General features: G+C 35.8%; 1 protein-coding gene across 1 annotated transcript; it reads right to left on the bottom strand.

The window, feature by feature from the left end:
- Positions 1-1,720: 1,720 nt before the first annotated feature.
- LOC109242718 (calcium-binding protein PBP1-like) lies at positions 1,721-2,357 on the bottom strand. Its single transcript, XM_019409565.1, has one exon. The coding sequence runs from the start codon at positions 2,254-2,256 to the stop codon at positions 1,888-1,890; it is 369 nt and encodes a 122-aa protein (XP_019265110.1). The 5' UTR covers positions 2,257-2,357; the 3' UTR covers positions 1,721-1,887.
- Positions 2,358-11,910: the final 9,553 nt, after the last annotated feature.

Below are 11,910 nucleotides of genomic sequence, written 5' to 3'. Positions count from 1 at the left end.
TGTCTACAGATAATAAAGTTGCAATGCAGATAGCCAACAATCATGTGTTTCATGAAAAAATAAAACATATAGAGATTGATTGCCATTTCATAAAGAAAAAGTGTGGTAGGGTATGACACATCCTAAGTATGTACCAACTGATGAACATGAAGCAAATGCGTTGACAAAATGGTTTGGTAGTCATTGCTGAACATTTTCACACCACCTAGCTGGGGGTGTTGAAATACTAAGTTGACAGCTAGGTGATATGAGTAGCTGAGGAATGAAGAGAGGAGTTGAGTGACAGTCAGTGTAGCCTAGAGTTAGTTATCTGTTAGTATAACTTAACAGAGTTAGTTAGGAGGTTAGATATAATTAAAAGTTAGTTGATTAGCTATATATACACACGTGTACAGTATTGAGAATCGGTTTGGTAATTCATTTTCTCAATTTACAGCTTAATACAATTTCCAGAACGTTCACTATCTAAGCTTCATCTTCGACATCTCAGCTGACCTCCATATCCACACAACAATGGTGGATTTTAACATGATCAGTGATAAATGGTTCTACATTTGTAAATTTTTTGGAGCAAAGTTATTGTCTAGAGTTCTTGCCATGTTTCTACGTGGTTATCTTTTTAATTAATTGATTTATATATAATTAGGATGAAAAAAGAAAAGGGGAATGAAATTAAAATTTGTTGAAACCAAATTAAACTCCTTTTTTATCCTTCTCATTGCACTTTCTTCATATGTTGATCACGTTGTATTAATTGTAACTCTTATCGCTTGATATTCAGAAAGAATTTTATGATATCAATCTGATGTTCAAGATATTGGAATAAATCATTAAACAAGTCTCACATGCATGAAATGATGAGAAGAGCTTACACACTTTTATTGCCAAATTACCTTAGAATCTACTACGATTATCTATATATGATAAATGTCTAATCTTATCCAAATTTATAACTTGGTTCTTACCAATTAATTCTTTATCCAAATATACTACTACGCAGAGGCGGATCCAGAATTTTAAGCTTATGCGTTCCTATAACAATCTCAAGTTAATCTACATGATAATTGAACCAATGAACTGGTTCCAAGCTAAATATTCTTATACTTTTAATGAATTTTTTAGTATAAAACAGGGTCTAAGCAAAAGTTACTGGGTTCACGGAACCCGTACCATTTGCTCTACATCCGCCCCTGGTACTACGTGAAATTATTATGACAGAATTTCCGTCCTCAATTCTCCTATGATGTACATTCTGAAACAAGCTAGTGAAAAGGAAGCTTCCACTAGAAGCATTGTCTGTTAGTACTGCATATTTCTTGTTCTGTAGTGATATACTCCATTCGTCAACTGAACCGCTTTCTTGTTGTTCATTCCTAAATTTGTATGCAAATTACACTTCCCTCCCCCCCAAATAAATTAAAAAATAATTAAGAAAAAAGAACAAAGTAAAAACAAACAGCTAACAGAAGAGAACATAATTAACATCATGAGGTACAAGTCTATGATATGTGTAGCAATATATACTGTTATTCATCCCTCCAAGATAGATATACATGGAGTCTTTTATTTATTTGGCATCTCATGATATTACTGACCTTAAAAATTAGGCAGATTAATTACCTGCTATAATATATTAAAAAATATAATTCTTCACGTTACTAGTGCACATAAGTTAAGCAAATAGAGAAAAAAAAGTAAGAAAAAGGAATAAACAACAGAATTAAGAAAAAATTAGAAGTACCTGATGTAGTATGATTATATAGCACTCCTTCCGGGGTACAGATACATCATACACATGAGTATTTTATTTATTTGGCATTTCATGATATTAATGCAATTACATCCAAAAGATAAAGGCATAGAAATTAAACATAGTAGTAAAATAAATTAGGGTTGGAAATCAATAAGACCCAAGTCATCCATATATTGCTTGGATCCATCCATCAAACCAGGACTCAATCTAAACATAAGGATACAAAACTCCATTTGATTAAGAGCTCCATCCCCATCCAAATCTCCTTCAGCTAACATGCAAATTAACTCATCATCTCTAAGATCATGCAAACCTAGCAATATAGTGTTTCTTTTCAAACTCTCATAAGTTATAAGCCCTATACTCACATCCATTAGCAAGCAAAATCCATTGCAAAGCTCCCTCATAAAACCTTCAGCTCCAAGTCTTTCCATCATTGAAGGAAAATAGTCTTGGAAACCGAAAGGGTTTTCTTCATGAGCAGCAGCTACCATTTTTGCCATAATAAAAGGAAGAAAATTAAAGATCGAAATTACTAAAGAATATAGTGGGATGAATGTGTTTTAGGTAACTTAAAAGTCAAGGGTACAGGTTGATGTATATATATATATATATATATAAGAAAAAGAGAGAGAGGAATATGTGGAGCTTGTAAAATTGTTGGCTTGTAAAATTCTCCTTCGTGGAAGCTGCATGAGATAAAGAGGAATCATTTGAAAGGCACACTTGTGAAAAAAGAGCTCGTTTTCGTGACATTTACGATGAAACCCACACTATTTGTTGAATATGCTTTCCTTTGAATGATAACGATGTGTGTATTTAGGGTACACTATGTGTAATGGCTGGCATTGATTGATTAATCCATCTGTTCTAATTCTAGGGCAACTTTTGCTGTCCAATACTCGATCCAACCCTAAATCTGAACCAATAATTATATTGAAATGGGTGATTGATTTAATTAAAGTTTAAGCCATTAGAGAAAATAACACTTCTAATTATTTATTTATATGTTTGTCTTCAACATGTCCTCTTACTTATGGATCTGATTGTTGGAAAAATATGAAGAAGAAAACAACAAACCGATTCAGCCTTGAAAAACATGAATGGAGAACAAAAAATCGAAGGAAATGCTTTTAAAAGTGATATTTGCTCCTCTCCTTTACAAGACTGCTATGGACTGTATGCAAATAGCTTTATTGTATATGACAAGCCTTTCAAATTTATGCATTAAGCAAATAGTGAAGAAAATATTCTTAGAAAAGCAAGAAGTATTTATCTAATTTTGGAGTGCAGAAATTTGTGGAAGAATAAGTGTTTTATGGGAGAGAAGACAAAGCTGAAAAAATTATTAGATTTTGTTTAAAGGTTGATGACCTTTTATGAATTGATGTTTTGGGAGAAGCATAATATATTTTGTGCATTAAGACTGACTATATGATTTTGAGTTTTCATAATAGCTATGTCTTGAAATATTCAAAATGTAGGGATGTTTGTGGAAGAATAAGTGTTTTATGGTCCAATGTTAGACTTAGTATAAATAAACTTTGGAAGAGCTTGTGATATAAATTCACTTAAATTTACATTTCTTCAACCCACAGAATTATGGGTGGATATGTAATTATTAATTTGTTGATATGTTGATGATATGTTAATTAAAAGTAACAGTGTGAATGGCATAATAGGAAACTAGGAGGTTTATATCTTTCATATCTGAAATGAAGGATCTTGGGTGATTGCCTCGCGAGGAGGTGTAAGAATTTGTTCCATTCATGTTTTTCAAGCCTAAATCTATTGTGTTCGTCATATGTATCTATCACTGATTTTATTTCATTAACTAAATACGTGAAAATCTTTTTTTAATAATAGGTGATAGTAAGACTTGAAATCTGGCCTTTGTCTCATTTCATACCATGTTCAACTGTTTATAATCTCATTTAAAAGTTTAAAATTATTCTTATATATCTCCATTCAACAAATTAAGTTCCTATCTTGCAAGTGTGATTTGTTCTTTATTTCATTTTTTTTTTTTTTACATTTTCTGTAAGTTTCTTCTTAAATAATGGCTGATTTGCATCCTCCTTGAACTACTAGTTTTTTTTTTTTTTTTGAAATTCCGCACCTAAGAATTTATCCACTCAATTTTTCAAGATTTTAACTTAATTATATTTAACGAGTAGAAATGGTTTGCTATCTCTTTTTGTAACGTTGGCTCTTCCTTATTTTTCTGTTAGTCATTTTGAAAAAGAAGAACTCTTTTCAATGTTAAATGGAGAAAAAATTTCCTCCTACCTATATTATGGAAGAGTCACAACTCACAAGATGGATCACATGTTTCATAAACAGTTTGGAATAAAATGATATAAAGCAGAAGAAAAGCAAATAAAATGACACAGAATAAGACAAGAAGAGAAACGGGGAAATAATATGATCAGTTAAGAAAAGAATTGTTGGTGCAAACCATCAGCGGCCAGAATTCTTAGTTTAGAATAGTAATGGCACCAATATATGTAGCATCTTCTGGACAAACTTAGATCTTCTCTCAGAAAAGAAGGAATCCAATCTTCTATTTTGGGCTGTACTTTTTACTTCTTCCATCCCAATTAAATGTCCCCATTATATTTTTGGGCAAGTGAAAAAAATTGTTTTTTCTGTCAATACTTAATTAAACAGAAGCATGGGTACAAAAATGAAAGTCACAACTTTTTGAAGAACTTGAAATTTTTTGGACACAAGTGGTCCCATAGCCATTTCAATCATATAATAATAATAATAATAATACTAATAAGCTTTCCAGTTAAGAAATGGATAGTGTTTAATTTGGAACAACCTAGATAAAAGTGGCAAAGGTTATAAATTTCAGACCAGGAAGTAGCTTTCAATTTCTACGTTTTTTAAACAAAGATTGAGATGGAGAGGAACAGGGTTAATCACTTCCTTTCTTGGTTTATATATCCATCTATATTCAGAGCCTAAGCAATTGCGTACCATGTACGTAGTCCTTAGATGTGATTAACATGATGCCTTTTTGTAAGATGATAATAGCATGCTCACAAAGTGAAAAACTGCTCACTTATCAATTGATCTGACTGACGATCGAGCAGATTATATTAGTTTCTTTCCCATTTTTTACTTCATTAATTTTTGTCTTTTTATCTCTAACAGTTCGTACTAGTGTAATAACTTTAGAGAACAAGTTATATGGTGATTATAATGTGTAAATCGGATTATAATACTAATGAGATTATTTGCTGGATATAATTTTGGGTTGATGTTTGTTTTTTTCTTTTCAAAGTGGATGTTTGGTTCATTAAATAGGATATTAAGAGGGTTTATCATATAAAATTAAACATGTGGTTGATTTTATACTAGAGTAGCTAGATAACTCGGATAAACTTTTATTTTTAATTTTAACCAAGTTAGTTTTCTTACCGGACTTTTCGGGAAAGAGTTTGGGAGAACATCATAGTTGACATTATTTCTGTTCCTAAAGAATGACTTTTTTAATATTAAAAAAAATTTAACTTTAAACTTTTAATTTATCCTTAATGGCATAATTTATAACCATAGAAATTACATAAAATATTCAATAAAAGTATTAAAAAGCTTTATTTGTTAAACAGTATACAATGAAATACCGTTACATTAATTGAAAACGGATACCAAATTCATTTGAATACTATATATTAAGAATGATTTATTGGGGTAGTAGGACTACATGACATACAAGTTAGGCGTGATTTCCTTGTCGACACAACATTTATTCTACTTTTTAGGTCCACAATAGGTAAAAGGCGAACATTTATGTTTAATATGTAAACACTATATATAAGTCAAAGTTCGTCTCTTAACAGTAGAGTTAAACTAGAAATACCGAAACGGAAGGCCTATGGAGTATTGCTATCTACTTATTTTAGAAGCAAAAAAGGACGTACGGGCGTGAAGGAAATGTACTGATATGTTTTCTTTCACACCATTAAGTCGCAGTCCGTCATTTGTGTGTTTGCTTGTTTCCTACATATAACTAGTTTTAGGATATACGCGATGCGCGTGTACCTTATATGTATGAGTATAACTTTTTAAAAATGTAGTAAATAATATTAAATAATATATTTGAGTTCTAAAATAAAATTTTAAAAAAAATGTAAGCTCTTGAAAATGGCAAATATTAATCATATTTAGTTTTTTCAAAAAAAAAATTACGGATCACCTAGCTAAGCATTAAGACAATTCAGATAATTTTAGAAGTTTAATGATCTATCACGTATCCGTTTTTTTTATTTTAACTTTGTATGAGAATGATTGTATAAGTATTGTATATTCTAGATAGGTCAACTAAAAGAAAAATTGCGACAATTAAATTATGCAACTAAGCAGCAAAACTCTAACGCTTAATAAAAAATAAAGACAAATTATCAAAAATCATATCCAATTCAAGATCTTATGTATCAGTTATAATATCCTTAATATCACTAACTGATATAAAAAAGAATAGATCATATTTTGATCTTCTTGCAACAATCTTACTAAGTTTAGTTATTATCCCCACTTTCTAAACAACACGATTATTAAGAAGTTATGTAAAATTTGTCAAATTTAATTTGTATTTAAAAATTAGAAGAAATAGAAATGGTTAAAAAGCAAAGTGGTCAACACCACGTTACCCTTTTTTATGTTTGGAAGGGTTCCTTTTTATATATAGGAAAAGAATAAGTAGTCATAAATATTAGGCATATTCACAAAACACTTCTACGAAATCGTGGAAGCAAATATTTAAATAATGCTAGTTAATTACTAAAACTTAATTTAGCAATTAGTTAAAATATATTGCATTTATGCCTTTTTAAAATCTTGAAATTGTATTCAAATAAGGAAATGTTTTTAAAATCTTGAAACTGTATTTAAATAAGTAATGTTTGGTAGTAAAAATTATTAGTTAATTTTAAAATCCTAAATATTAGTAAAATAATAAAATGACTATTTTGTCCAGTATGAACTTTAAAAGGGTAAAAAAAGGCAAAAGATATTTCGCTAAGAGCCTTCGTGCTTTTAATATAGTATAACTATAAGTATTTATTAATTGAGAAAGAAATTTACTGGAACAAAATTGATACTGTTTACTTATTAGTCTATTCCAAAACAACGACTTTTTAATTTTTAAAATAATTTAAATGACAGATTTCTATATATAGCCAGGACATGACGATACTTTAACTTACCGAGGGCATGACCCTCGATAGGAGGGTATGGAGGTCGAGGAGGGTTGACAGGCAGTCTAGAGTTCGTCTAGGCATCCCAGTAGTATTAGTCCTTGTCACGACCCGGATTTTCCACCCTTGGGAGTCGTGATGGCGCCTACTAGTGAAAGCTAGGCAAGCCGACCAATTGAATTATTTACCTTGTTTCCATTCTTTTTATTCCGTTAACAATTAAGAACCAACATTTAATAAACAACAGAATTTAATAAGTGGAAGACTGAATTGCAATGTCTTAATAATACTACCAATACCAATCCATAACAAATCTACCCAAGACTGGTGTCACAACTTCACAGACGGTCTAGGAGTACTACAAATAAAGGTCTGAAGAAAAGTAATACAACACTGCCTCTGGAAATACATGAAAGAAACAGGATAAAAAGATAGAAGGAGACGCCAAGGCCTGCGGACGCCTACAGGACTACCCCGGGTCGCCTGATGAACAAGAAGCGGCAATCTCACTGCGGTCCGAAAGCTATAGCATCGGGATCTTCACAAAAGAGTGTAGAGTGTAGTATCAGCACAACCGACCCCATGTGCTGGTAAGTGCCTAGCCTAACCTCGGTGAAATAGTGACGAGGCTAGGACCAGACTACCAAATAAACCTGTGCAGTTAAATCATTTACAGCGGAAAAGTAAAAGCAGAAATGTACAGTCAAGGATGGGAGGAGGAAACATGCTGCGAGGGAAACATCAAATGATAACAGAAGAACAGCAGGTAAATATAAGGAATACCATAACTCAATTTTCAATAAGAATCAGAAATCAAACAAATGCACAGCATCACCCTTCGTGCTTTTACTCTCATCCTCACCATAAGAATTAATATAATCTGCACGGCATCACCTTTCATGCTTTTACTCTCGTCCTCACCATAAATATCAATATAATCGGCACGGAATTGTACATCGTGTGGCACGGCATCACCCTTCGTGCTTTTACACTCTTCCTCACAAAATCATACACGGTATCACCCTTCGTGCTTTAATACTCTCTCACTAAAACAATGCACGGCATCACCCTTCGTACTTTAACACTCTCTCACCAAAACAATGCACGGCATCACTCTTCTTGCTTTAACACTCTTCTTCACCCAAGCAACAATCACAAAGCAATAAGGGCAAGGAGATCAATAAATTCACAATTATATCCCGGCAAGGGAACAATATATAGTACAACAATCATATCCCGGTAAGGGAAAACAAGATCAAAACAATAACATCCCGGCAAGGGAGATAACATTAACAACAATATCCCGGCAAGGGACAAAATATCATAATCCTCTTCTCTTTTTCACATTTACTTCTCAATTCGATTCACAATTTGAGCCAATGCTCTATAAGGTTCAATTACCAATTATACTTCCACAAATCACTTTACAACTTGAGCCAACGCTCTTCAATGTTCAAATACCAATATTCTTTCCACAAGCCTTGCTCAATAATATCAATCATCACATTAAGCATGAACAATACAAACGGAGTCACATAAATCATAACATACAACTCACGGGCATGCTAGACACCAACGTATAGATACTCGTCACCATGCCTATACGTCGTACTCAACAAATAACACATAGCAAATAGGACACAACTCCTAATCCCTCGAGCTAAGGTTAGACCAAACACTTACCTCGATGCCACGAACTCAATCCAAGCCTCAACTACCAATTTACCTCTTGATTCCACTACCAATTCGCTTGTATCTAGCCACAAGTTACTTAACTATATCAATAAATGCTAAATGAATCAATTCTAATGCATGAAAATAGGTTTTATAAAGCTTTCCCCAAAAAGTCAAAAATAGACCCCGGGCCCGCTTGGTCCCAACCTGAAATTCGGACCAAAACCCGATTACCCATTCACCCCGAGCCGGGAAATATAAATTGTCTTGGAATCCGACCTCAATTTGAGGTCTAAATCCCCAAATTTCAATATTCTTAGGTTTTACCCAAAACTCCAAATTCCACCATGAAAACCCTAGATTCTAGGATGAAATCTTGTAAAAAGAAGTTAAGAAGTGAAAGAAATGAGTTTAAAATCACTTACTTGCGTTTTGGGGAAAGAAAGGGTGCTTGAAAAATCGTCCTATATGTTTTAGGTTTCTGAAAATGGTAAAATAACTGAAAAGTCCCATTTATATACTCTTCTCAGACCCTCACCGTGGACCGCATAAAATGAGATTGCGGTCGCGGAGCTCCACCGCGGACCGCAAGAAATCGAGCGCGGCCGCAAAGGGAAGTCCTTGCCCCACCGCGGACCACGTAATTCCCTCCGCGGTCGCGAAGTCCCCACCGCGGCCGCAAGAAACCACTGCGGACCGCATGGTCTGGTTCACAGATCTGCAACTTCTCTGAACCTGCAACAGCTATGTTCTAAGTCTAAATTCACTCCGTGGCCTATCCAAAACTCACCTGAGCCCCGGGCCTCCAAACCAAACATGCACACCAACCCAAAAATATCATATGGACTTGCTCGTGCAATCAAATCACCAAAATAACATCAATAACTATGAATTAATCCTCAAAACTCATCATTTTTCTCAAGAACACTTAAAGTTCATTATTTCTCAACCGGACGTCCAAATCACGTCAAATAAACTCCATTTTCACCAAATTTCACAGTTATCATTTAAATACTAAAATAAGTTTGTACCGGGCTGCGGAACCAAAATACCGGCCCGATACAAATGGTTTCAAACATTAATTCTTTTCTTTATTTCATAAATAATTCAGCAAAACAATTTCTTTCAAAAATTGATTTCTAAGGCTTGGGACCTCGGAATTCATTTCCAGGCATACGCCCAAGTCCCATATTTTACTGCGGACCTCCCGGGATCATCAGAACACAGATCCGGGTCCGTGTGCTGAAAATGTTGACCAAAGTCAATCATAATTAATTTTTTTTAACTCTAGAAATTTCTATTTCTCATATTTTCTCATAAAAGCTTTCCGATATACGTCCGGACCACGCACGCAATTCGAGGTCAAGTAAAAGGAACACGAAATTTACTTATAAGCCAAGTGATGACCTTTTGGGCCATTACATCCTCCACCTCTAAAACAACCGTTCGTCCTCGAACGGACATAGAAAAGAAGTACCTGAGTCGGAGAAAAGATGGGGATATCGGCTCCGCATATCGGACTCGGACTCCCAGGTCGATGCCTCAGTAGGCTGACCTCTCCACTGAACATGAACAGAAGGGAAACTCTTCGATATCAACTTACGAACCTGCCAGTCTAGAATAGCTACCGGCTCCTCCTCATAGGATAAGTCCTTGTCCAACTAGACAGTGCTGAAATCCAACACGTGGGATGGATCACCGTGATACTTTCGAAGCATGGACACATGAAACACTGGGTGCACGGCTGATAAGCTCGGCGGCAACGCAAGTCTGTAAGCCACCTCCCCCACTCGATCAAGAATCTCAAATGGGCCAATGAACCAAGGGTAAGCTTGCCCCTCTTCCCAAATCTCATCACGCCCTTTAGAGGCGACACTCGAAGCAATACCCGCTCACCGACCATGAATGCCAAATCACGAACCTTACGGTCGGCATAACTCTTTTGCCTGGACTGAGCTGTACGAAGCCTATCCTGAATGATCCTGACCTTGTCCAAGGCATCCTGCACTAGATCCGTACCCAACAATCGAGCCTCTCCCGGCTCAAACCATCCAACCAGCGACCGACACCGTCTACCATACAAAGCCTCGTAAGGAGCCATCTGGATACTCGACTGGTAGTTGTTGTTGTAGGTAAACTCCTCTAAAGGCAAAAACTGATCCCACGAGCCTCCAAAGTCAATAACACAAGCCCGGAGCATATCCTCCAAAATCTGAATAGTCCGCTCGGACTGCCCGTCCATCTGAGGATGAAACGCTGTGCTCAACTCAACCCGTGTGCCCAATTTACGCTGAACTGCTCTCCAGAAATGTGAGGTAAACTGCGTGCCTTGGTCCGAAATGATAGACATGGGCACACCATGAAGACGAACAATCTCCCGGATATAGATCTCAGCTAACCTCTCGGAGGAATAGGAGACTGCCACAGGAATGAAATGCGCTGACTTGGTCAGCCTATCAACAATAGCCCATACTACGTCGAACTTCTTCTTAGTCCGTGGGAGTCCAACAACAAAGTCCATAGTGATACGCACCCAGTTCCACTCAAGAATCTCAATCTTCTGGAACAAACCACTAGGTTTCTGATACTCGTACTTTACCTGCTGACAATTCAAACACCGAGCTACATAGGCTACAATGTCCTTCTTCATCCTCCTCCACCAATAATGCTAGCCGCAAGTCTTGATACATCTTAGCGGTGCCTGGATGAATAGAGTACCGGGAACTATGGGCCTCCTCTAAAATCAACTCCCAGAGCCCATCCACATTAGGAACACAAACTCAACCCTGCAGCCTCAAAACTCCATCATCTCCTAAGGTAACCTGCTTGGCACCTCCGTGCTGCACCATGTCTCTAAGGACACACAAATGAGGATCATCATACTGCCGATCTCGGATACGCTCCAATAAAGAAGAACGAGCAACTGTGCAAGCTAATACACAGCTGGGCTCAGAAACATCCAACCTCACAAACTGATTGGCCAAAGTCTGAACATCCAAGGCAACCGGTCTCTCACCGACCGGAATATACGCAAGACTGCCTATACTGGCTGACTTCCTATTCAAAGCATCGGCCACCACATTGGCCTTTCCCGGATGATATAAGATGGTGATGTCATAGTCTTTTAACAGCTCCAACAACCTTCTCTGCCTCAAATTTAGCTCCTTCTGCTTGAACAAGTATTGCAAACTCTTGTGATCCGTGAACACCTCACATGCCACGCCATACAGATAATGCCTCCAGATCTTCAGCGCGTGAACAATGGATGCTAACTCC

The sequence above is a fragment of the Nicotiana attenuata genome, unplaced genomic scaffold (assembly GCF_001879085.1).
Source record: "Nicotiana attenuata strain UT unplaced genomic scaffold, NIATTr2, whole genome shotgun sequence".
Lineage (NCBI taxonomy): Eukaryota > Viridiplantae > Streptophyta > Magnoliopsida > Solanales > Solanaceae > Nicotiana > Nicotiana attenuata.
The sequence above is the reverse complement of the archived record's forward strand: the minus strand, read 5'-3'. Positions and strand labels throughout refer to the sequence as shown.

Coding starts and splice junctions, on each gene's coding strand:
- LOC109242718 (XM_019409565.1), bottom strand. CDS start 2,256: ATGGCAAAAATGGTAGCTGCTGCTCATGAAGAAAACCCTTTCGGTTTC.